This window comes from Camarhynchus parvulus, chromosome 25 (assembly GCF_901933205.1).
Source record: "Camarhynchus parvulus chromosome 25, STF_HiC, whole genome shotgun sequence".
In the NCBI taxonomy this organism is placed as follows: Eukaryota; Metazoa; Chordata; class Aves; order Passeriformes; family Thraupidae; genus Camarhynchus; species Camarhynchus parvulus.
The window spans coordinates 3129340-3155688 of record NC_044595.1 but is presented as its reverse complement, the minus strand read 5'-3'; the positions used below and the strand labels follow the sequence as shown (position 1 = coordinate 3155688).

General features: G+C 57.3%; 1 protein-coding gene across 1 annotated transcript; it reads left to right on the top strand.

Moving 5' to 3' along the window:
- Positions 1 to 630: 630 nt before the first annotated feature.
- KCNN3 (potassium calcium-activated channel subfamily N member 3) lies at positions 631 to 17699 on the top strand. Its single transcript, XM_030965310.1, has 8 exons — positions 631 to 1451; positions 4833 to 4928; positions 7950 to 8368; positions 13365 to 13506; positions 15024 to 15134; positions 16497 to 16624; positions 16796 to 16865; positions 17362 to 17699. Exons 1-8 carry the CDS (start codon positions 735 to 737, stop codon positions 17656 to 17658), a joined length of 1980 nt encoding a protein of 659 aa, XP_030821170.1. The 5' UTR covers positions 631 to 734; the 3' UTR covers positions 17659 to 17699.
- Positions 17700 to 26349: the final 8650 nt, after the last annotated feature.

Below are 26349 nucleotides of genomic sequence, written 5' to 3'. Positions count from 1 at the left end.
CTGTCCAAGCAGGGGGTCATGAGCTGGATGTTCCATGGTGTCTTTTAATAAGGTTTCTAGCAGCCAGTTCCCTACAGATTATCTGCTTCCCAAACCCGTCCACTCACATCTGCTCCTCTCCTGCAACAGCTGGGCATGGCAGGGGCTGGGGGTGGGGGTGCCTGGGTGGGCTGGGGGTTTTGAGGGGGGATTAGGGCCCTGTATACATCTGTATGTATATATCCCATACTCTGGCTCTAGCCCGACCTTGGGGACACCGTGGGACACACACACCGTGCCCCCCGTCCATGGGTGACCCACCCCGGGACGGGAACACCTGCTCCGGCTGCTGCTCGTAATCCCCGGCCTCTAAACGGATTAAAGGGGATCATATCAAAGGAGGGGGGATGCCCGGGGGGGAACCCAATGGGTTAAACAGATTTGGGGTCGTTCGGGACTCGTCCATCGGTGCAGCCCGGTGCACTACAAGTCCCGAACGACCCCGCAGAGATGCAGGAGCCGGGGGTGTGCTGGGGGGGGAGATCCAAAGCGGGGAGCGGGCGGGGATGATGTCAGCCTGCGGGGAGCCCCAGCGTGGCCAATGGCGCTGCGGGGCCGGGCCAGCGGCAGCGGCGGGGGCGGTGGCGGCGGCGATAGCGGCGAGAGCAACGGAGCCCATTCATGATCCAGCGAACGGGGCCGGTGGCGAGTAAAGCGGAACCGGTGCCCTGGAAAGCGGCGCCGGTACCGCCGTCATGGAGACATCGGGGCATCTCCACGATTCGGGCGTGGGGGACTTGGAGGAGGATGGTCGGTGTCCCTGCCCGTTACCGGGGGATGAACGGTCACCGCCGCCGCCCTCCGCGCTGCCGCCGCTCCAGCACAGCCTGTTGCACTCCTCGCCCGGGTCGTTACGGGCCCCTCCTCCTCCTCCCGCCGCCCCCGCCGCCCTCCACCCTTCCTCCCGCCACGGCAGCCAGCTCAACCTCGGCGACCACCCCGCGGGCTCTGGGGTGGCGAGCAGCAAGCACCGGCAGCCCAGCCCTCTGGTTCACCGGCGGGACAGCAACCCCTTCACCGAGATTGCCATGAGCTCCTGCAAGTACAGCGGCGGGGTGATGAAGCCCCTCAGCCGACTCAGCGCATCCCGACGGAACCTCATCGAGGCCGAGCCGGAGGCGCAACCCCTGCAGCTCTTTGGTGCCGGCGAACCCCCCGAAATTGTTGTCTCACGCGAGGACAACCATGCGCCCACCGCCCACCGTCCCAGCCGCCAGCCCGCCCGGCCGGCCCCCACCACCTTTGCCAAGGGGCCCAAGCGCAAGGCACAGAACATTGGATACCGCCTCGGGCACCGCCGGGCACTGTTCGAGAAGAGGAAGCGCCTCAGTGACTACGCGCTCATCTTCGGCATGTTTGGCATTGTCGTCATGGTCATTGAGACTGAGCTCTCCTGGGGGCTCTACTCCAAGGTACCGGCGGGGCCGGGGGGTGTGTGCGGGGCTGGTGGGGCGAACGTGGAGCCATTTGCCCCATCTGTGCCGCGGGATAAATATGGAGCTCATTGGAGCGGAGCAGGGGCAGACGGGCTGGCTGGTGACTGGAGGGATGTTCCCAGCGCTTTCTTTGGTGGATGCCGCAGCCACAGGTGTTGGACAGGGTGAGCACCCGGCTGGCGGTGCAGGGGCTCTGTGCTGGTGCCTCCAGTCCTGCCCCGGGCACTTGCAGCAGCAGCAGGCACCGGCCCACTGAGGTTTGTGGTGCCTGTTGCTGGCACGGCAGTGCACTCCTCAACAGCACCGTGCCCCCGGCCGTGCAGGGAAGCACCCCCTCCCTCCTCCTCCTCCTCCTCCACACCCCTTCCTGCCTCTTTTTTTTTTTTTTTTTTTTTTTTTTTTTTTTTTTTTTGCAGGACAGGGTCTTTTATTTATAATTCTCCCCCCCACGTCCCTTCCAGCTCCTGCTCCCAGGGCTGCGCTGGTTGGCAGCGATATGAATAACTCTTTGTATAGACATCTGTCATGTTATTTATACTTATCCAGAGAGGGGGGAAGGCATCGGCACCCCCACCAGCACCCATGGGCGTCAGCGGGGCCGGCGCTGCTGCCGAGGGGGCTGGGGTGCAGCCAGCGGGGGTCCCGGTGCCGCCCGGGGAGGGAAGGAGCGCTGGGAAGGGGAAGGAGCGCTGGGAAGGGGCTGCTCCCCCCTTCCTGCCACGATCCGGCAGCGAGGGGGGCACTGCGAGCACGGGAGGTGGAGGAGGGGATGCATGCAGCCGGGGGTCCTGTGGTTTGGGGGTCCCTGCTGCCTCCCCAGCCTGGTTTGGGGGGCTCTGAGCCCCATCTCTGCACGGCTCAGTGGGCACGGGGGGTGCAGGCAGCAGCTCCACTGCTCTGTCCGAGCCAGGGGCATGCCTTGGTGCCAAGCTGGCATCCTTGCAATCCTCGCTGAGAAAGAAAGATGCCTCAAAGCCTGAGCCTTTTTCTGGTGGTTCCCACTCTCCCTTTGGCAGGAGCAAAGCCAAACCACCATCCCCCACCTGCAGCTGGTACCTGTTGAGCCGCAGCCACCCTGGCAGGCTCCGTGTGGCGCCAGGGGGACTGTCCAGCCTCACCAGCAGAACGCTGCCATGCTCAATGGCCCCGGCACGCTGAGCTGCTGTGTCAGCTGGGGAAGACCCCGTGAGTCAGCGCTGCTGCCATGCAGCAGCTGTGACACGCTGCTGCCCCGCTGCCACACCAACAATTGCGCTGACAGCCACAGACAGGGTGCAGGACAGAACCTGGCTCTGGCCTCTGCAGGCCCCTTGGCCAGATTTGCAGCAGCTGCGTGTAAATCCCCCGGTGGGAAACCAGAACTCCCCGGCAGGGCCGTGCCCGCGGGTGTGGGAGCGCCTGTGATGCAGATGGGGCGCAGCCAGTGCGGCTCCAGCCCTGCCCCATGGCCCCAGCCGTGCCCCCACGTGCTCCAGCCACAGGGTGCCAGGGCTGGGCTGGGCAGCAAGGGCACAGCAGCCAGGGTTTGCCTGCCAGCTGACTGTGGGCAGGACAGGGCCTCTCAATCCTGCTGCTCCCACCAGCAGAGTGAAGCATCCTGCCATCACCTGGTGCAGCAGGACGTGTGCCAGGGGTGCCAAGGTCCTTCCCCACTTCGGCCCAGACCCCATGTTGTTCGGGATCCAGGAATGGCTCCTGCTGACAGCTCTCCTCAGGCAGGAGGCATTAGTACACCCTGTGTGACACCTGCCAGGTGCCCCACGCAGGGTTTGTGCCCCTGAGAAGGGTCTGGCCAGAGCCACCTTGGCACAGTGCTGCCCCGGAGCTTGCCTGTTAATGGTAGTGTTTAGTCACAGCACTTTTCTTAGCACCAGCCATTATATCCACACAATTGCACAGCCAGAGCCAAGTCGTTAACAATGCGGTGCCGCCTCCACAGCAAATAGTCCCTTCTCTGCGTGCAAACAGCCTGTGGGGATGAGGAGCATGGGGAAGAGGGAGCCAAGCCAGGCCAGAGCCGGGCCAGAGCCGGGCCAGGGCCGGGCCAGAGCCGGGCCAGAGCCAGACCAGAGCCGGGCCAGAGCCAGGCCAGAGCCGGGCCAGAGCCAGGCCAGGGCCAGACCAGAGCCGGGCCAGAGCCAGACCAGAGCCAGGCCAGAGCCAGGCCAGAGCCGGGCCAGAGCCAGGCCAGAGCCAGACCAGAGCCGGGCCAGAGCCGGGCCAGAGCCGGGCCAGAGCCGGGCCAGAGCCGGGCCAGAGCCAGGCCAGAGCCGGGCCAGAGCCGGGCCAGAGCCGGGCCAGAGCCGGACAAGAGCCGGACAAGAGCCGGACAAGAGCCGGACCAGAGCCGGGCCAGAGCCGGGCCAGAGCCGGACCAGAGCCGGGCCAGAGCCAGGCCAGGGCCAGACCAGAGCCGGGCCAGAGCCGGGCCAGAGCCGGACAAGAGCCGGACAAGAGCCGGACAAGAGCCGGACCAGAGCCGGGCCAGAGCCGGGCCAGAGCCGGGCCAGAGCCGGGCCAGAGCCGGACCAGAGCCGGGCCAGAGCCGGGCCAGAGCCGGGCCAGAGCCGACCAGCCGGGCAGAGCCGGAGAGCCGGGCAGAGAGACAGAGCCAGACCAGAGCCGGGCCAGAGCCGACCAGAGCCGGGCCAGAGCCAGACCAGAGCCGGGCCAGAGCCGGACCAGAGCCGGGCCAGCACGCTGGGGAGCCGAGGGTTGGGTGCCATGAGCGAGCTGGGCCTTGGCAGGCCGGGTGTGCCAGGCCTCAGCACATTGGGGTGGCACGGAGGTGTGGGATGGCGGCTGAGGGGATTGGTTTGGGGAAAACATCCTGGTGAGGAGCTGCCAATCCTCCCCGTCAGTGGGGCTGGACTGTGGCTGGCACACACATGGGTTAAGCAGCATCCAAAGGGAAAGGTGAATCCTGCTTTTCACAGCCAGTTCAGCCATCAGGGAATCAGGGGCTGCCTTAATTTACGTAAGACTAATTAGCTGGAGGGTCTGGTTAGATTTTCTGTGTGGATCCCATAACACTGGGCTCAGGCTGGATGGGGCTGGGGCACTGGTGTTGCACATCTCAGAGGGGAGGTTGGGAACTGCACTCAGCAGAACAGAATTAAAAAAGAGTTTTTGATTGTTTTTGCTGGTGGTACCAGTGGTGCCAGTGGTGCTGATGGCTCTGATGGTGCCCTTACTGCTGTGTCAAGCTGCTTAGGGAGAAACTGAAGCAGCAGAAGTGCCTTTGAGGATGGGATAGCAGGTGTTGGGGGCAGTATTTCCTTTGGGGTGTGGAGTCCAGTGCCAGCAGGCTCCCACAGCTGTGTGCCCCTTAATGCCTTCCCTGCTTTCACCCTGCAGGACTCCATGTTCTCCCTGGCCCTGAAATGCCTTATAAGCCTCTCCACCGTCATCCTGCTGGGCCTCATCATCGCCTACCACACCCGGGAGGTGCAGGTAGGTCCTGGCATCACCAGTGAGGGGCTGCTGGGGGGGGCTGTGGGGTTTGCCAACCACCTGAGTGGGACACAGCACCTGAGCTCACAGCCTGGAGCATCCTTCCTCTTTGTCAGAGTCTTGAGGGGCACTTCTTGGTGTGTCTGAGCCCCAGGTGCTGGGCAGATATGCTGGTGGCCTGGGGAGACTACAGCCAGGAAGGGCTCAAGCCAGTCAAAGTGCCAAGGAAAGCCAAGAAATCCTTTCCTAATCAGGGCTGCACACTCTCTTCCTCCCTGGGAAGTTAAAGGGCTCCCAGTTTGTTCCAGGAAAGCTCTGCTTCCCTGTGCTTCGGCACAATGCCAGCCTGTTCAGGGCCTGGGAGGAATGAATCACCAGGCAGGAGAAGGAGCATCCTGGGAAGGGATGTCAAAGCCCCTGCCCTGAGTGCACCACAATCCCACCTTGTCCCTCCTGGGGCTGGGGGCTTTGCCATGGAGGGGTTGGCAGCAGCATCCCACTCCCTGCCTGCCTCAGGCCCCACTCCAGCTCAGCCTGCCCCGTGGGGACCAAGCCTGGGGGTGAGTTGCTCAATGCAAATATTGGAGAGCTCTGCTTCTTGCTGCAATAATATTTACCCCAGGATGACGGTGGTTGGGGTCAGCCGGGTGAGCTGTGCCCTCCCTGCTCGCTGTTTCCTCTGCTTGTTGTTCCTGGCAGTGGGTTGGGCAAACACAACATCCACCCAGGCAGCACACAGGTCATCCCACCTCTCCTGCCCTGGCCAGAGCCAAAGGGCCACTGCTGTCCCTCTGCACCTCACCATGACCCCACTGCTCTGCCAGGCCAGTCACACTGGGAGTCAGGGAATGAGATGAGTTTCACTTGATCTGCTCCAAACAAAGTTGTGCTGGCTGCTCATTGCCCTGCTATAAAGTGTTATAAAGAAATTGCTGATTATCCAACAAGAATCTAATGGGGCTGCCAGAGCTGTAAATCCTCAACTTCTTGTACCTCTTGGCCAAGGTGGGGGGCTGTGCTCACCTGGCCATGGCACTTGTCAGACCTCCCAGCCTCTGGGAAACAATGACTTCAGCCTCTTCCCCCAGGATTCCCTCTTCCTCTCTTGTCCAGAGGAGCTGCCTCATCACTGGAAGTGTCCAAGGCCAGGCTGAATGGACTTTGGAGCAGCCTGGGGTAGTGGAAAGTGTCCCTGACCATGAAAGTGGGTGGAATGAGATGAGCTTTAAGGTCCTGTTTAGCCCAAACCAGTCTGTGATTCTATCATCCTATTAACTGTGTTAATTAGTCCTTTGAAGGCCTTCCTGTGCCTCAGTTTCTCTGGGGCTGAGGCATCACTCAGCTCCCCAGTGATGTCTCTGGTGCCTGGGGCAGCACATGCCATGCATCCTGTGCCAGCACCACGTTGTATCACAACAGGTGAAGGAGAGCAGTGCTGGCAGTGCTGCCAGGGTGCTGTGGAGGGGCAGGGACCCCTCATCCCTGTGCTTGGAGTGCCTGGAGCTGTTCAGGCTATTGGTGAAACTTTAGTCCTCATGAGGTGCCTTGGTAGCTTTTCTCGGCCTTTGTTTTTCTGGAGATGTGGTGGCTCTTGTTCCTTCCCCTGCTGGAGCCAGTGATGCTGCATGTGCTGGGAAATGCCCCCCTGGGTACCACTGAGCCACACTAGGTTTCCATGGAAACCCACTTTGATGCTTTACAGGTACAGAACAGAGAGGGGCTGGCTCGGGGGAATCCTGCCCAAACCTTGCTCCTTCCCCTCCCTGGCCTATGGCAGCTCCCCACCATGCAGTCAAAAGGCTCCTGCCTTTTCCGCTTGCTAATTTGTTTATTTTAACACCCTTTTCCAGGAAGGAATAGGCTGTCAGCTTGCTAAATGCCTGAGGATCTCCCTTGACAGCTTGGAGCATTTTTGTAAACAATTTCTCAAACAAAGCAGCTAAAAGGAGCAGAGTTTTCCCTACAGAAAGGGAGGTGGCTGGGACAGCCACTCCGTGAGTCAGTCCCAGTGGCTCCTGCCATCCCCAGGGAGAGCCCCAAATGCCATGCTGTGCTGGCACAGGTGGACTGGGGCCTCTGGAGGGTTGTTCCTGGGCTCAGGGCCAGCTGGGGCCGCGCTCCTCACTCACCTCTCACCCTCTGCCCAGGCTCTGCCCAGCCCTGGCTCTGTGAGCGAGCCAGCATCGCTCCATGAGTGAAGGATTGAGGACATGGACAATGGCACCAGCTGCCACATCCCCCTTGGATCCCTTCCTGGCGGTTTCTTTGGCAAGTGCTGCTGGCAGAGAGGCCCCGAGCCCGTCCCTCCTGCTGGGTGTCCCTGTCACACCAGGGAGGAGCCAATGGCAGCCTCAGCACTGCCCCTGCCGAGCCACCTGCCTGGGTGACTCCCAGGGCTCTGGTGGCATCAACTGAGCTGCCACCTCCCCAGCTCCTGCAGAGACCCCAACTCCATCACTGAGGATGGCAGAGGAGCTGCTGTACCCAGGATGAACTGTCAGTTGCCATGACAACTGAATCCCATCTCCGCCAGCAGCTGGATGCTCTGACTGTGGTGTTCACTGCCCAGATATTGCCCTGGCACTCAGGGTGTGACCACAGTCAGCAAAATCAGTGCAACCCCAGGAGCAGAGGGACTGGGGTGACCCATGCTGGTGCTCTGTGGCACCACGGCTCGCCCATTTCTGTGGCCTGGATGAGGGGGACATTTTGGGAGGTGGGCTCCTGCCAGCCACATTTTGAGTGAGCTGTCCCCATGCTGTGCCTGGGTGTGTGCTCAAGGCCAGGCACCTTGAAGTTTTGGTGACCTCCCCTGACACACACTAGCAGGGCAGCACAGAGGTTGGTGGTGACTCAGTCCCATGTTTTTCTTCTCCATCCATCCCCAGCGCTTCTGGCTGAGCCACACCCAGCTCCTCTTAGCTCTGACCCCCAGATCCTGTGGAGGGAGGGTTGGGGATTCCCCTGGGCAGGTTGTGGGGCCACTGGTGACTGTGTGGTCGCTGTTTTGCATCCTGGCAGCTCTTTGTGATCGACAATGGAGCTGATGACTGGCGGATAGCGATGACGTACGAGCGCATCCTCTACATCAGCCTGGAGATGCTGGTCTGTGCCATACACCCCATCCCTGGCGAGTACAAATTTTTCTGGACAGCTCGCCTGGCTTTCTCCTACACACCATCTCGGGCAGAGGCCGATGTGGACATCATCCTGTCTATCCCCATGTTCCTGCGCCTCTACCTGATCGCTCGGGTGATGCTGCTGCACAGCAAGCTCTTCACCGACGCCTCCTCGCGCAGCATCGGGGCACTCAACAAGATCAACTTCAACACCCGCTTTGTCATGAAGACACTCATGACCATCTGCCCTGGGACAGTGCTGCTGGTCTTCAGCATTTCCCTCTGGATCATCGCTGCATGGACAGTCCGTGTGTGTGAGAGGTGAGCGGGGTTGGGGTGCTCTGGGGTTCAGGGTGTTTGCAATGAGCTGGGGTTGGGGGTTTGTGGCAGCTCAGGATGCTCAGGGCTTGGGAATGCCTGTTGGTTTGGGGTGCTCAGATGTTAACAATGCACAGAGGTTCAGGATGCAGGGAGGTTTGGGATGCAGGGAGATTTGGGATGCTCAGTAGTTCAGGACATGAGCATGACAGCAGCTTGGGATGTGTGGAGGTTTGGAATGCTCCATGGTTCAGGATGTGCAGCAGTTCAGGATACACAGAGGTTCAGGAATTCACAGAGGTTCAGGAATTCACAGAGGTTCAGGATGCACAGAGATTCAGGATGCACAGAGGCTCAGGATGCAAGGAGGTTTGGGATGCAGGGTGGTTTGGGATGCTCAGAACATGAGCACAACAGCAGCAGTTTGGGATGTGTGGAGGTTTGGAACACTCCACAGTTCAGGATGTGCAGCAGCTCAGGAATGCACAGAGGTTCAGGATGCACAGAGGTTCAGGATGCATGGAGGTTTGGGATGCTCAGTAGTTCAGGACACGAGCACGACAAACAGCAATGTGGAGGTTTGGAAAGCTCCACGGTTCAGGATGTGCAGCAGGTCAGGATGTGCAGCTGTTCAGGAATTGCACAGACGTTGAGGATGCAGGGAGGTTCAGGATGAAGGGTGGTTTGGGATGCTCAGCTGTTAAGGATGCACAGAGGTTCAGGATGCACAGAGGTTCAGGATGCACAGACGTTGAGGATGCACAGAGGTTTGGGATGCAGGGAGGTTTGGGATGCTCAGTAGTTCAGGACACGAGCATGACAAACAGCAGTTTGGAATGTGTGGAGGTTTGGAAAGCTCCACGGTTCAGGATGTGCAGCAGTTCAGGATGTGCAGCAGGTCAGGAATGCATGATGATGTGCAGTGGCTCTGGAAGCTCAGCAGTTTGTGGTCTGGGATTCACAGCAGTTTGGAATTCTCAGTGGAGATGTGATGTCCCAACAGCCTGCAGGAGGGGTGTTGGGGCCTCAGTGGTTCCCTGTGCTGAGCCCTGCTGTTACAGATGATAAATTGCACAGGCAGGAAGCAGAGCAGGCTCAGCCCTGTCCTCACAGGGTCCTTGTGCAAGAGAACGTCGGTGGTGCCAGAAGCCCCAGGAGCACGGGTGGGGGACAAGGAGAGTGGTGGGAGCTGGGTGCTGTGTATGGGGAGGGCCCAGAGGTGCTGATGGGGAGTGACAGGGCCTGGCTCAGGCTCCAGCATCGCTGCAAGTGACTGCCATGACAACACTGTGGTGACATACCCACAGCTCGATGGCATCACGCCAGCACCAGCGTGCTCAGCACCGGGGTTGCTGTGGCGACCAGCCTGGTGGGTATCACTGCACCTCCATCTCTCAGGGACCTGCCACCACTCTTTGTCTGCTGAGGGAAGCAGGGGGCTGTGCTGGTGGCATCCCAGGGCTGTGCCAGAAGGTTTTCTCCACAGGCTGCCAGCAGCACCTGGGGAAGGGAGGGCAGGTCCTCCGCGAGCTGCCCTGTTGTGGCAGCTTTGTGTCATCCTTGGGGCTGAGGTGTGAGGGATCACAGCAACTGGCACCCCAGGGTTACCTGGGACACCCAGGCTGTTTCTAGATTGCTTTCAAAGTGAGAGGAAGGCACCCCCCTCCTCCTCAGGGTGGGACCCGTTGCTGTGGTCACGCTGCAAAGGGCATTAGGGCAGCTCTAAGTGCTGTGGCAGTGGCGTGGGACGGCACACTGAGATTTTATGAGCTTTTACTGGCTGCATTTGCCTTCCTGCCTCCCTTAATGATGCTCTCCTTATGAGCTGGATGCTCAGGCACTGCCTAATTGTGTTTGAGAAATTGTGATTTGTGCCTCCTCAGCAGGGAGCAGGAGGACAGGCACCCAGGACACACACAGGAGGGTAATCCAACACCTGGCAGGGCTCAGGCTGGAAGATGCAATGAAGAACTATCAGGAACAAAAAATCCCCAGAAATTATGCAGACGAGGCACTGCAGATCATCGGCAGTTGCCATCACCTCCCTCAATGTACAGAGAGGCAGAAGAGAACCCAGGTGGGCTGGAGATGCGTCAGTCCTGGGGGATGCAGGACTGGGGGAATGCAGAACCCCTGGGACACGCTGTGTGTGTGAGGGATGCCACATCCCTGGGGGATGCACCAGCCCTGGGGGGGTCACACAGCTCCCACAAAGGCTACCCAGGACGTGTCCCCCCGTCCACACTGTCCACTGGCACTGGAAAACAGTTTGCTGTGGTTTGCAGCACCATTCCCAAGCAGCACCCACTGGGCCCGGGCAGTTTAGAGGTGGTGGTGCCTCTCCAAGATGTGGTCCTGGGGCTGGGGTGCCACATCTTATTGGAATATTACCAATCTAGCCAGACAGGACGTGCCTGAGCTTGTCTGGCCCTTGGTGCTGAACCAAAAAACGGCAACTGTGGTGTTTCACCCCACAGACACTTTTGCCTGGCTGGGAGCTGCAGCTGGGCACGTGGGGACAAGTCCAGGCCTGCAGGAGCTCCCATGGTGCTGGGATGGAGCTTCCCCCCATACCAGGGGCTGCTCCTCAGGTTTATCTCTGCCAGAGAAGCTTTAAGGCAATGGTGAAGGAAAGGAGTCGGTTCTGTTGGAGGGTTTGGATCCAGAGCTTTATTCTGGCCCACAGGCCTCTGAATGCAGCACCAGCTCCAACAGAACTCCCTGAGCCCGTGGCTGCTGCTCCTTTGAACCCCGGGGAGAGGGGCAGGGAAGGGGCAGGGAGCCACCAAGCAGGGACAGGAGGGGAGGGACAAAGGGACAAAGGACACCTGGATGGCCCAATGGCCCCCAGGGGTAGAGGGCATCCTTTGAATCTGCCAATCACTTCTGGAATTCCAGGACTGACAGACAGCGCTGGGAGGGGAAAGGAGAGGTGACTGACGCACCTGGCAGGGAATTATCAGAGAGGGACCCGAGGTTCTGGGCTAAACCCTGAAATCACAACACAACAACAGCACCAAGCTGTGCTCTCCGTTGCTGTGGGGGCAGCAGCAGCATCCTCAGCATCCTCAGCATCCTCAGCATCCTCAGCATCCTCCCGTGCGCCGCGGGGCCGCTCCTCTCGCTGCTAGGCAACCTCGCCCGCCGCTCCGGTGTGCCCGCCCGGTCCGACAGAGCGCACGTGTGCCCCAACGTGTGCCCGGAGCCCCAACGTGTGCCCAGAGCCCGAATGTGTGCCCGGAGCCCCAACGTGTGCCCAGAGCCCAAATGTGTGCCCAGAGCCCAAATGTGTGCCCGGAGCCCCAGTGTGCCCAGAGCCCAAATGTGTGCCCGGAGCCCCAACCGGAGCCCCAATGTGTGCCCGGAGCCCAAATGTGTGCCCAGAGCCCGAATGTGTGCCCGGAGCCCCAATGTGTGCCCAGAGCCCCAATGTGTGCCCGGACCCCAAACCTGTGCCCAGAGCCCCAACGTGTGCCCAGAGCCCGGTGCTGGTGCAGCCGAGGGCCCGGAGCCCAAATGTGTGCCCGGAGTGTCCCAACTGTGACGCTCAGGGCTGCCAGAGCCCGGTGCTGGTCAGCGAGGGGGGTGCCTGTGGTCAGGCTGCCAAGAGGGGGGTGATGACAGAAAGCGGTGCCCCTTTCTGCCCACACCAGCCGTGTCATGGGCCAACCCCTCTGGTTTATCAATTCTTGCTCAAAGTGCTGCCCAGAGGAGAAAATGTCCCTCTGTCCAGCACGCCTGGAACCCCCCATGTCCAGCATGATGCTCTTGGGGTTGTTCCCTCAGGACATTCCAGCCTGTGGGATGAGGTGGGCTCAGATCTCCTCAGGACAGGACACTGGATGGGATAATTGTGTGATAATTCCACTGCTGGCACTGGAACTTTGGGGAGCTCCACTGAGGTTATGGGCTCTAACTCCCACAGAGCCCATAAGCTAGCTAACTCTGGGATAATTGTGTGTGCCCTGCTGCTGGCACTGGAATTTTGGGGAATTATTGGCTCCAGCTCCCCTGGCCAACCCTGCCCAGGGTGAGCCTCACCGTGGCTGAAGGTGCTTTCTCCTGCACCAGGACCTCATTTTAGTCTCCAGCTGAGGGAAAAACATTTCAGAAGAGGAGAAAACCCAACTGCTCTGCAAGTGATGATCTTGGAGTTGGGATTGCCAAAAGCTCCATCTGTTTTCCCTCTCCAGATCCAGTGAAGAGGCTGGGAGAAGGCTGCCAGGGAGGCAGGAGAACAACCATCCTGTTCACAGTGGGGCAAAGGCACTGCCTGCCCCTGCCAGCTTAGGGCTGGGTTTGGCTGCCAGGAGTCAGCACCGCATCCCTGGGAGCTGTACCTGCCTGGCTTGGCTGTGCCTGCCCAGCCCTGGGAGCTGGAGGCAGCTGGGGCCCCTCTTTGTGTGTTTGCTGGAAGAGCCACAATGTCTGGGACAGCCAGAGTGGTCACTGACCTCACATCCCCTGCAGGGACCTGGAAAATCTGCAGCATTCCCAAAGCTGCAGCCACTCCACATGTGCTGTGTCTCGAGTGTGTGTGAGCTGTTCCTCTGTTCCTGAAAGGCAGAGCTGTGCCAGAGGCTCCACAGGATCCATCCCCAGCAGTTCTGCTGGCAGCTCTGCCCTCTGGAGTGCCACAGCACCAGAGGGATGCAGGGGGGATGCCAAGGGACAGCTGCTGTGGTCAGAGCCTTTGCAGAGCCACAGCTCTTTATCCCATCAGCACCACATGACACCGGGGACACACAACAGCACTGGGATGTGGTGACAGGTCTGACTGAAAGCAGAAGCCCTTTCCACCGAGTTTTTGCTCTCATTTTGTCCATGTGGGTTTTCCAGTGCCAGAAATTGTGCAACCACTGCTTCTATGGCACATCCCACTGTGCTGTTAATCCTGCAGCCCAGCACAGCCCATGCTGGGGGAGCCCAGGCACCCCCATTCCTGCCCCATCCATCCCTGTCCCTTGCCGTGACACTGATGTCCCTGTCTCCCTGGCAGGTACCACGACCAGCAGGATGTAACCAGCAACTTCCTGGGTGCCATGTGGCTCATCTCCATCACCTTCCTCTCCATTGGCTACGGGGACATGGTCCCACACACCTACTGTGGCAAGGGCGTCTGCCTGCTCACTGGCATCATGGTAAGGGTCATGCTGAGCTGGTTTCCCTTCTGTGGGCTCTGTCTGTCTCCATGGCACAGGAGGGGCCACTGGAATTTACCAGGGGCTGTTTCTCAGCTGTTTTGTCAATGTACAAGGCCTAATGACTTCAGCTCTGAGGTCTCATAGCCTGGGAGTTAGAGTTGTCTTAGCTGATGAATTTGGGGTGGATTTAGACCCACATTCAGTAAGGGTGGAGTCAGGGAGCAGAAGAGCACCTGAGCATCCCTTGGCCATCCTGGTTCACCCCATCGGGCTTCCACTGCTCATCTGCCAGGGGTTCCTTTCCTTCTGGCCAAAAGGTTCCAGTGCCCCAGAGTACCTGCCCCGAGAAGGCCACCACGAGATCTCCTGGCTTGTGGGACTTTCCTTTCCAGCCAGGGCTGCTGAAGGAGCAGCTGGGGGCTCCTCACAGATGTTCCCCAGCCATCAGCTCTGCCCACCTCAGCTCCAGGCCCTGGGGATGGAGCCATCCCTCCTCCCAGCTAGGGCAGACCCCATGAGTACCATCAGCTGGGGAGGCTCCACCAAGAGGAATTCATCCTGTATCACCTGCAAGTCTTTGATGTGTCTTGGATGAGGCCAGATGCAGCAGGGCTGGTGTTGCTGGTGGGAGAAAATCCCTGTGGATGGGGGTGATGCAGCAATTGCCAGCAGAGGAGGAGCTGCTGCCTCAGCTGAGGGAGTTCCAGGCTCCCAAAACTCTTCCCCAGCCTGTGGTGACTCTGAAGTGAGGCACCATCTGTCAAAGTGTCCCCCCAGCCCCAGTACAGCCCCCCACGCCCTCTGGGGTTGGAGGCTTTGCTGGGCAGTCAGCACCAGGGGTAGAGTCACTCATCCAGGAGCAGAGAGCTGGTGGCAGCCAGAGAGTGCAGCAGGACCTTTGAGGACATTGAAGGATTCAGGCTAGCAGGTTAATTAATGACTCTTTAAGGAGAGCTTGCCAGGCTGGCAGCACTCTGCCAGAGCACTGGGGGCAGGGAGGGACCCAGCTGGGACGAGCAGAGCTCGGGAGCACAGCAGGGAGGCTCTGGGAAGGACAGCTCAGCACAGATGTGCACTGGAGATGGTGGCTGCCACACACATCTGGCCCTGATTGCTGGGATAAGGGAGTTCCCAGCGGCACCAGTTTGAAGGGTCCTGATTTGGGGCCCCTTCTCTGCTCTCACCTGTGTTGCCTGGTGCTTCCCCACTGCTCTCCAGCCCACACCTCTCTTGGGAGTGGAGGGCTCCCCATCCCACAGGGCCCTGGCACGGGGCAGATCTCTGGCACAGGCTCCCCACTGACCACTGCTGACCTTGCTAATAGCCCTGGCCTCTCCTGTTAGATACAGAGCCCTTCACCAGCCACCCAAGGACACCCAGGCTCTGTAAGATCTTGCTAGGATAACAGGGAGGACATGCAGCTTTAGTAATCTGCAGATCTCAAGGATGAGGGTGGGAGTGCTGGTGTTACAAAACAGAAACAAACTGTTTCCCCACCTGATGTCCCTGCACAGGGTGCTGGATGTACAGCACTGGTGGTGGCTGTGGTGGCCAGGAAGCTGGAGCTCACCAAAGCTGAGAAGCACGTCCACAACTTCATGATGGACACACAGCTGACCAAGCGGGTAAGGTGCCACGGGGGCACTGCTGTGTGCCAGGAGCTGGCATTTGGGCTACCATGGCAGGAGGGAGGTGTCAGCACCTCTGGATCTGTGGGTACCACCGTGGAAGAAGGTGCCAGCATCTCTGAGTGAAGCTACAACAGGAGAGGAAGGTGTTGGCACCTTTGGATGTGAATCCTGTGGGTACCACTGCTGAGGAAGTTGTCCAAGTGCTGTGGATATTGCGCAGGCACAAGTGTTACACTGAGACAAAGAGCAGCAGCTCTCTTCCAGGGATTGAGGTGATTTTGGGAGCATACTCCCTCCTCTTCCAGAGCATGATCTCACTCCTCTTGCTGTCAGGAAGACAACTGCATTTCAGTGATTCAGTGTCCACCACGGATAAGAACCATATTGTGAGGCTCCCCTGAAGAGAGACTGCAGCAGGGTGTTCGTGGGGTCACTGTCACACCAGGGCTGGTGTCACATCCCTGGTAGCATGTAGGAGCAGCAGGAGGTCGCTGGTGTTGGCAGCCTCATCATGGCAAAGCATCAGCAAGCCAACAGGGGTGTGTCATATAATGGGCTCTGCACAATAGAATGTTTTAGAGGGGATGGTGGCAAAACAAGCATCAGTGCAGCCCTTGGAAAGGCAACCAGTGGTGGGATGCAAGCAGGGCACCCACTTCACCCCAGAGGGCAGAGCCCCAGCCAAAGCCCTGATACCCCAGGAATAGTCAGGACCTTGGTGTGACCAGGCTGGGAGAGCAAAACAGCTGGTGAGGCCCTCTGCAGTGGCCATTGATAGGGATCTGCAGGCTCCATGCCAGGCAGAGAGCAGCCAATTGCTCCTGGAGTGAGCAGCTGAGCTGTGGCTCAGCCACAGAGCTGCAGAAATCACATCCCAGCACCAGCAGCACAACTGGGACCTGCTGACCTGGGACCTGCCAGGATTCCCAGATGGGTGTCCCCCTGTCCATCCTGCCCAGCAGAAGCTCCTGCTGATCTCTCTCAGGAGGTTCCCAGCATAGCAATGGAGAATATGTTAGAAATTCTGAGAAAAAGCCTGAAATGCAGCATTTTCTCTAGCCTGCAGGCAGCTGATGTAGAAAAAACTTTGGGGTTTTTATTCTTGAGATTTATGGTACAACTTTGTGTGTGGGCAAAGAGCCAGAACTGGGATGTGGGTGCAGCAGGGGCCAACAGCTCTGCCCTCTCTTACTGCCTGAAGTGCCCAGCATCCCCTGGAACAGTCCAGGAGAGTGTGTGGGTGCAGAGCCTCGCTCCAGCTGGGGCAGGGGATGTGCAGCAGGTTCATGGCAGAGCCAGGGCAGTGTCTCTGAGGTCCCACATGGCTGGGGACCTGCAGCCACTCTTCCTTTTCAGATCAAGAACGCGGCAGCCAACGTCCTGAGGGAAACGTGGCTGATCTACAAACACACCAAGCTGCTGAAGAAGATCGACCACGCTAAAGTCAGAAAGCACCAGAGGAAGTTTCTACAAGCCATCCACCAGTAAGAGGCTGTGCAGTAGGCTGGGGGCAGACTGAGCTCCAGATAAGCCAGGATCCTGTCCCTGGCAGGGCTGTGGGGGCAGTTTTGCATTGCCCAAGAGGCAGGCAGGTGTCCAGATGCAGTTTGAAAGAGGGGAGGGAGTACAGCCATGTGCTCTTTCCTTCTCCCCAGGTTACGGAGCGTGAAGATGGAGCAGAGGAAGCTGAGTGACCAAGCCAACACCCTTGTCGACCTCTCAAAGGCAAGTCCCACAGGAACCCTGTGGCTTGGCCAGACTGAGTGTTTCTCTTCACTCGGAATAACTAAAGCAGACTTGGCTGACCGCAAAATGCTCCGGCTCAGTAAATGTCAGCAAGGAATAGCTGCTGTGGGATGGCTGCCCTTGCAAAGCAGCAGATACACATTCATGAGCCAGAGGTTCCCTGCAACCCTTTTTGCAAGGGGTACCACTGCTCAGCAGCACAGGGCCAGCAGAGTTTCCTCGCTTTGATGGCCAGGGATGAGCCAAACTGCAGTGGCAGAATCCTTGGAGAAGCTGGGGTGGGCTGAGATGGGGCAGCTCTCAGGGCAGAAAGGGGTAAAGGGGTGAGCTGAGCCAAACTGCAGTGGCAGGACCCTTGGAGAAGCTGGCGTGGGCTGAGATGGGGCAGCTCTCAGTAAGGTTAAAGGGGTGAGCTCTGTGGCACTAACCCCTCCAGCCACGGTACTAACTGTCCCCTGTGTCCCCCCCCCCCCAGATGCAGAACGTGATGTACGACCTCATCACAGAGCTAAATGACCGCAGTGAGGACCTGGAGAAGCAGATCAGTGGCCTGGAATCCAAGCTGGAGCAGCTCAGTGCCAGTTTCAACTCCCTGCCCCTGCTGATGGCTGACATGCTGCGGCAGCAGCAGCAGCGCCTGCTCAGCGCCGTCCTGGAGGCCAGAGGGGTTGGTGTGCCCGTGGGCACCCCCCAGACACCTCTGTCTGAGAGCCCCATCGGGGTCAGCTCCACCTCCTTCCCCACCCCTTACACGAGCTCAAGCAGCTGCTAAAACACAGCCCCTGAGCCCCGCCGTGGACAGGGGAAGCATTTCCACACAGATCATGAGGTCTCTGTGAACTTTCCTCTGGTCCTTGAACCGCTGCAGGAGCCTTCAGCTGGAGCCAGTAGTGGGACCAGCAGTGCCGAGCGTTGCTCGGAGCTTTGCCAACGCCTTGGTATCGGGAATTGCATCCCTCTTTAGGTGCCTCTACACGTGGTGAAGGAAGGGGACAGAAGGTGATGCCGTGGGCCAGCCTGGGCCGTGGCGTCCGGTGGCAGACGGGAAAAACCCACGCTCAATCTCAGGTCTTCACATTTGAAAACAAAACAAAACAAAACAAAGCAAAACAAAACACCAAGTCAGAAGCACTGAAGCAACGGAGACACCGGAGGGAGAGTTTTTTCTCCCTGGGGCGCCCCCCTGGCCCCCTGCCCCTCTCAAGATTGCCAAACCTGGCCAGGCAGATGCCAGCGTGGGGAGGTTGGTTATGCAGGCTCTGGCTGGCGCTGCCTATGCTCCATTCCATCTCCTAGCCACAGGACAGCCCCCTCACACTGACAGCTGGGTGACAATGTCTGACTGTAACCTTCCTGTGGAGTTCTCTGGAGCTGTGAGTGTTTTCTACCCAGAGAAGAACAATGGACACTTCTTCTTCCTGGTCCTTAGTGTCATATTCTGCCTGGAGACACGTGCCAGAGCCAGGAAAGCAGTGCCTACAGCGTGCAGGGCCACGCAGGGCTGCCCCCAGCCAGTGTGTTGGTGGCCAGTGATGGGGCTGGCAGGCCAGCTCGGGCACTGAGGGGGTCTCCAGGTGCTCACATCACTGCCTGCTGGGAGCCTCCCAGCGTTTTGCAAAGCCAGTGGGCTCTTTGCAGCAGTCTCAGAAGTGCTGGATGAACACCCCATCAGCTCCAACTGTCTCCACTCGTGCTGGGAACATCCATGCTTGAGCCCAGCTGGCAATGTCCAATCCACCAGGATCAAGCAGGAGCTCACTGGCAAGTGATGTGGTAGCAGGGGCAGGTGCTTCATCTGTTTAAAACAAAGCCCATGGCCTTCATGCCACTTCTGCTGGGTTTGGTGGAGGGCAGCAGCACTCTCTGGCACCGTCTGGCAGAGGCACTGCTGCCCATGCCTGCCAAAGTGCAGCACCTCAGACCCCATTATACTTTTTTGCTGGTGTTCAGCTTCCTGAGGTACCCTTGGCATCACCTGGCTGCTTCTGGAACCAGCCACTTTCTGGTTTGCTTTCACCATTTCTCCCTCTTTCCTCCTCAGTTCTTCCCCAGTGTCATGTTCTGGCTTTCCTGGATCCTTGCATGGAGCCATGCCAGGCTCTGACTTTGGGGTTAGTGTTTGCTGCTTTCCATGAAAACTCAGCAGAGAATATTTCTATATTTTTAAACAGATGAAGTAACCATGTAATTACTCTGCAATATTAATTACACCTCACCCAGCAGTGTCAGTAATTGTAATCAGTCACTGTGTTACTCCAGGTATACTCAGCCTGTAACGCTCTCCTTTGTAACTTTTTCCCTTCCATAAATAATGCTGGATTTTGTGCACACGTAGGGGTAGAGACCCACCACCCTCCTGCACCACCACCCCTACACCCCCAATGCTGAAGAATTTCCTTGCTGCCAGTGGTGTGAGGTGGTTCCACTCCCTGTGCCCTGCAGCTGGAGTTACAGAGAAAATCAGCAGTAGTTAGTGAGGAGTACTGCCCCCATGCTGGCCCTAGGAGGAGGAGGAGGAGGAAGGCTGCAAAATGAGCTCCCTGTGCTGCAGAGGTGTTGGTAGCAGGGGACAAACACACTCATCCCTGTTGCCTTCAGGCAGGCACATGCCCATTGCTGCTGGTCCCTGGCCAGTGGGAGATACCTGGCTTTGGGAAAGAGCTGCTCTTCCAAGCTCTTGTAATTTGTATCATTAATATCCCACGGATGGCTGGGGATTCACTGCTGCCTTGGAAGCCCCCCATGATCTATTCTCAGCCCAGCTGCTGCTCCCTGTGTGCCTGTGGGTGCCGCCCTGTCCATCTTGCCCAGCAGAAGCTCCTGCTGATCTCTCTCAGGAGGTTCCCAGCATAGCAATGGAGAATATGTTAGAAATTCTGAGAAAGAGCCTGAGATGCAGCATTTTCCCTAGCCTGCAGGCAGCTGGTGGAGAAAAATGCTTTCTGGGCTTCAGACAGGAGCAAACTGCCCATGGAATGGTGCTGTGCATGGGACGAGGTGTGAAGATGTGTCCTGGGGCAGGAGAGAGCCAGAGGAAGTATTGATCCTTAAAGATCAATATTGCCAGCAGGGACCCAGGGACCTCCCTGCCAGGCACACGATCAAGTCTGGGAAATCCAACCAAGTGAGACAAGAGCAGGAGCTGCCAGCTCCAGGCCGCAAGGCTGGGGGTGCTGAGGATCACAGTGAGAGTGCTGGGATTGCAGCTGGAGCAGGAGCCCCTTGTTCTGGGGCAGAGCAGCTGCTGCTGCAGTGGGATTTCGACAGGGCTGGGGCAGTGGATCCCTGTGCACCCCACAACCTTCCTCCCCTGGCCTCATCTCAGCACAACCTGCAGTGCAACAACCCTTCTGCCTGGGACCTGGGGTCTGCACCCTGTGCCCTGCACCTTGCACCCTGCATCCCACACACCCCCACACCCCTATCCCACCCCTGCACCCCCATTCCACACCCCTGAATGTCCATCCCGATCCCCAAAGCCCACATCCCACCCCCCTAGCAGTTTTAGCAGTAGCCCTGACCCATTGCTCCCAGCACCAGACTCCCCCATGGCCAGCAATGAGACCAACCCCCCCCAGCCCTGCTGCCAGGAGCCCAGAGCCCACCTGAGGCCACAGCGGGGGCAGACAGGGTGAGGAGCCCCCAGGGCAGCCCAGCCCAGCTCCCTGATGGCAGCTCCTGGTCACCAGCAGCCTTGGCTGGCACAGCCCCGGTGAACAGCTCCAGTAAATGCTCCCCAGCCAGTCCAGCCCAGCCCAGCCCACACACCTGAGATGATCACTTTGGGTACCTAAGGGACATCAGGACAGAGAGAAGAGATCAGCAACCAAGGTGGAAGAACAGCACAAGAGGAAAATCGCAGAGATGCCGACCTCCTGCAAGCTGGGAAGCATCTGACCCCACAGTCCAGTGGGGCCAATGCCCCTCCAGGACCCACCTGACCCAGCCAGCCCCATTTTTGGCACAGTCTTGGGGGCTTTTTTTGCTCCACGAGTCTCCTTCCTGCTCCACCTGCAAGGAACTATCCCAGAAATACCAGAAAAATTCCACAATCTCTCTGCAAACTCATGGATGTTTCTGTCCAGACTTAAGGAGCTTTCACCTGGGTTTGCATCTTGCCTCTGTACTGCTCGCTTCTTTTTTAATGATAGGGGAAAGCATAATAGTTTATTTTAACTATGAAATATATTGCTATATTATGATGGTTATGGTAACTTCCAATTATGGTTTTGTACCTAACACGGTTGTTAGCAGGCAGCAACACCAGGCTGCTGCCAAAAATGTCTGTTTCTGAGTACAGCTACTACTGCCAGTGAGGATGGGGGACAGGGAGAGGTGCAGAACCCGAGTTGTTATCTTGTATCTCCCTTGTACTCATTACCAGTACTTGGAAGCTGACCTCTAGCAGGTCTGGATCTGTGTGTAGCCCAATGGCACCAGAGCTTTGCTTCTCCCTACAGAAAGGTCAGGCTCCCCTTTTTTCCCAGGTTCTGGAAAGCCATTTTGCCCCAGGCTGTCTCCTCCAGCAGAAGGAGGGACTCTGCTCCCTGGGCACAGGCTCTGCAAGAGTCAAAATTCCCCTTTTCCTCCAGGATGGAGGCTCTAGAGAAAGCAGTGCTGCAGAGCACGTTTTCATAGAATTATGGAATTGTTGAGGTTGGAAAAGTCCTCTAAGAACATCGAGTCCAGCTGTTAACCAGCACCACCACCAAGTCCACGTGCCTGAGTGCCACATACACAAATCTTCTAAATTCCTCCAGGGATGGGGACTCCACTACTGCCCTGGGCAGCCTGTACCGGAGCCTGACCACACTTACACACAAGAAATTTTCCCAATATCCAACCTAAACATCCCTTGGCACAACTTTCAGGCATTTTCTCTTGTCCTTTCACTTGTTTCTTGGGAGAAGAGACTGGGACATGTCCAGTTCACATTTCACACCCTGCCCTGGGGAGCTGCAGCTTTTGCTCAACCTCAGGATATGCTGGCATAGGAGGACATGACCCTGAGCATGAAAGAGAAATGAGACAAGGTTGCAGGGATTGTTTTGTCTCAGCCTTCCTGCCAGGAACAGGCTGCCCAGAGTTGTGTCTGTCCCATCTCTGGAAGTGTTCAAGGCCAGATTAGATGGGGCTTGGAACAACCTGGTCTAGTGGAAGGTGTCTCAGTTCATGGCACGGGGAATGAGATGAGGTTTAAGTCCCTTCCAACCCAAGCTGTTCTGTGATTCCATGATTCTGTGCTTCTATGGACTCCTTGAGCCTCAGAGAGCATCACTTCCTTACCTCCAGCCCCTGAGCTGCTGGACCTGATCCCTGCTGGATCAAAAGTCTTAAACTGCTCTTTGGCAGCCACAACTTTGTCCTGGCCAGTCTTCACAGAGCATGATGTGTCTGGGAATGAGCAGCAACTATGGAACCAATTCCTGCTGCTTTTGTGCAGAGAAAGTCTAAAAGTCCCTGCACTGGCCCTTCCTGCTCAGAGCTGCAGTCACTGCCATGCTGTCACTGTAGAGCTGTGCTGCTCTCACCCTTCCAGGCCAGTCCAACCCAGCAGAGCCCCAGCAGCAATGAGCTGCCACGAGGTCTGGATGCTCCTTGCTGTACCCCAGACCTGAAGTCTCCCTGCAGAAACCAGCTCTGATGGAGGAAAGAGGCTGGTTCTTCTTCTGAGAGGCCAGGGCTGAGCCTCTGCTGCTGCCAGCCAGGGCTGGGGCTGCCAGGGGATTCCTGGTCCTCTGCACCACTGTCCCCTGGGCTTCTCCTGCCCAGCATCTCCCAGGCAGCCCAGAGCCCTGTGCCTTGGCCACCAGGTATGTTTGGTGGGAGGCGATGGTGGTGATTGCTCAGCAGTTTGGGAAGATTCTGCTGCCAGGCTCTGTACTGCTCTGAGCTCCTTCTCACCTAACTCCAAGACCCCTCCTAAAAGGTATCCAAAGGGTCCAAGGTTGTAGAGAGGGGATTTTGCAGGACAGAGAAAAAGCTTCTCCATGGCATTAGTTATTTCCCTGTGGGATGAGCCACCTCAGAGCCCCATGAGGCACCAGGCAGGGCTCCAGAACCACCTGCCCAGTGGGTGCTCTTGGCTGGGGGCCCTGGTGCTCTGTGCACCCAGCTCTGCTCCTTCTTCCACCCAAAGTGTTCTTCCCCCCACTGGGGTCTCAGCACTGCCCATGCACCTTCCAGTGGGAGCTGCTTGCATGTTCTCTGTGGTCAGGATCCAGTCCTGGGCTTTACCTTCCTCCTTCTTCAGGGCCGGTCTCTCAGCTGGAGGACAGGAGTGGGGGCTGGCCCATACGACAACAGCCCATCCCCACAGCATTGCCATAAACCCGAGCTGTACCCAGAAACAGGCATGTTTTAAACTATGGCTTTAACCTGTTCACTGTAAAAAGTGCCTTGGACTTTAATCTGAAGAGGTCACTATCTAGAAGTATTTACCTGTGCGGGTGTGTAAGGATGCAGCTCTGTGTGCAGAGTTACACACACAAATATATGATCTATACGTACAGCTACCAGTGCCTCAGACCCTCTGTTCTGCAAGCCATGAGAGCTCTTTCCTTTCTGCCCCTGGAGTGATGCTGGAGGCACTCCTGACCCAGGGACCCCTTGCCAAAGTGAAACTTTGTGCTTGAGGGTTGTGCTGGGTGCAGGGATTCCCCTCAGCAGTGCTGAGCTGCCCTGTTCATCCCCAGGAAGCAGCTTGGTGCTCCTCAGGGTCCGTCTGCACAGTCTGGGAAGCCCCCAGGGAAGGGGATAAATCCCTGTTCCCTTGTGCAGAGGGAAGCTGAGGCAGGGCTCATATCTCTGGACTCCCCACGCCAGGAGCTGCTGGGTGCTTTGTAAAACCAGGGGGAACCCCCAGATGATTGTTTTATGGGAGTGATGAGGGGTTTTCCAGACTCCTGGTCCTCAAAAGGATTTTTGGTTCCCATGTTCTTGGGCTGTGGCTCAAGAAAGGTGTGTAGGAGGTCGGTGGCATGGCACATGATTTTCCTCTGGCTCTGCACTGAGGCTCCCCATGCTCACCCCACTCTCCTCAAACATCAGAGCTGGGCTGCTCCCTCCAGTTCATCCCTCACCTCTAAAAAAACAAAACAAGTTGTCTGGGGTGCAAAGAGTACAAAAATAACTTTCCCAAAGTGAATGCATTGGTTGAGATAAGGGGAAGCTGGACCTTTTCCCAGTGAGCACCACTCTGAGCCCAGCAATGGGGCACTGCTGGCTTCAGCTCACTCTGAAGATGGCACCCCAAATTCCATCCTCATATGCAGGCTGGGAGGATGCCAACAGAAACAGCTTCCCCAGCTAAACATGGTGTTGTGGAGCCAGCAGAGGAGGAGGGTGATGTGCAGTAGTTGAACTGTGATTAATCAATAAATCAGGCTTTTTTAGTTTTGAGCTAATACGTCTAAATCCTAAAAATACCTCCAGCAGCCCGGGGGGCTCTCTGATAGGTGATTAAACCCTTGGAGCTTCATTTCCAGGATTAATGGCTTAGAGCAGCAGAGCCCTGCTGTACAAAGGCAGCTCTAGTTCTGATACTGCCCATGAAGGCAAGGCAGAATATGTTAATCTTTATGTGCAGCATGAAATCTGTTTTAAATAATGGCCCAGGATTAAAGTTTCTCTGAACAGAAAGGTAATAATGGCCATAGCATGGATCTCCACTTCCCTGTGTCTGCCCTTTGCTTTCCCAGCCCCAGCAGTGAGAGGGAGGAGGAGGAGGATGCCGTTGGTGTGAAGGTCTGGGCACTTTTACCCAGCCCAGTGCAATGTGCCTGCATCAGTGCTGGAATGTGCAGTGACAGGAGGGGAAGTGCACTTCCGAAAAAAAGAGGGAAAAAATGAGGGAAAACAAAAAACAGAAACAAAACAAATACAAACACAAACAAACAAAAACAAAAATCAAAACCAAAACAAAACAAACAAAAAAACCAAACAAAAAAAAAAAAGCTGTTGTTTTGCTAAACAGTTCCTTACAGATAGAACTTTCATAAAAAGTGGGGAACTACTGGCCTTCCACAAGGCAGAGGAAAATCCCAAGCAAACTGGCTCCACAGGGCACAGGTTTGAATCAGCACCTGCCTGCTGGGAGTGAGCAGATGTGGGAGGCAGCTCCTGGGGCCGAGGGAGGGGCAGGCAGGGAACAGGGGCTTTGGATCAGGCTTTGCCTTTGCAGGCAGGCAAGTGTTCTGTGCTGAGCTAAGGTCTCTAAATGCTGGCATTTCCCCAGTCAGGAGCTGGGAGTCTCACTCCCTGCAGAGAGGCTTTTGCTTCCTGAGGGATGGGGTGGGTGGTGAGTGAGCAGGAGATGTGGCTTCCAGCTGGGCAATGCAGATCTGGTGCCCAGCTCTTGAAGGCAGGAAGAAAAGCGTTCAGGAAAGCCTCTTCTGCACTTGCTGCAGAGACAAAATGAGGTGGGGACCTGTCCTGTACTATTTCCATCTTGGATGTGCTGCTCCTTTTCCAAGGTAAAATTGAGGCTGCTGTGCTGCTAATTCACCTAGCCAGCCTTGGTGCTCCTGGCACGGAGGGGCTCATTCATTATTGCTCATTACCAGCAGTGGTGTGAGGTCTGCAGGCCAGATCAGAGTGGGTAACATCAGCCAAACAGCTTGGCACCACAAAAACTGCTCCTGAGCCCTCATAAGCCCACACAGGGCTGCTCCAGCTCTTGCTACAGACCATTCCAATGGGATCAGTTCACTGCTGGAGCCTGTGGCAGTGCCAGCTCCCCTGCCCAGGGAGGAGAGCATGGCTGGGACTGCATGCATGGGCTGGGAAGATGCTTTTTCCCTTTTCAGCTTCCTGCTCAGCCACAGCATTTGCATATCAGCTTCCTCTTCTCTCCCTGTAATTCCTGAGAGCACCTGCAAAGGATGGAGCTGCCTGATGAGAGGCCAGGCTAGAGTTAACAGCATCTGTGCCCCTTTACATGTTAAACAGATGGAAGAAGTCATCTCAGTTTCCCAGAGGCTGCTGCCCTGGTGCTCCCACCATAAGAAAGGTTTTTCAGCAGGGATGGGCTAGAAAATGACACTTTGCTACTCAAATGATTATTTTGGAGTTTTCTGCTGGGGGGCAGTCACTGTGTTGGAACAATAGCAGCCATCCCAAGCCAGTTGGTGCTGGGGGCTTTGCTAAAAAACCCACAGACAGATGAAGCAGTCACTTTGTCCTCTATGACATTTCAATAGAACTAGCAACACAGGAGAAGAATCCAACTCCTGGGTCTGCTGGGGAGAAGCTGTGAGGGGACAGGAGAGCCCCCACAGTCACCCTGCACCACAGGAAGCCTTTGCACATGGCACAAGGACCAAAGAATTAAAACCATAAGGTGGCATTGCCAAAAGCATTTGAGATGTGACCAGGTGCTGCAGGGGACAAGGTTTGACATTGCCACCTAACCTGTACCAGGCAGTGCAGAGCCTGTTTTCATGGAATTACAGACTGGTTTGAG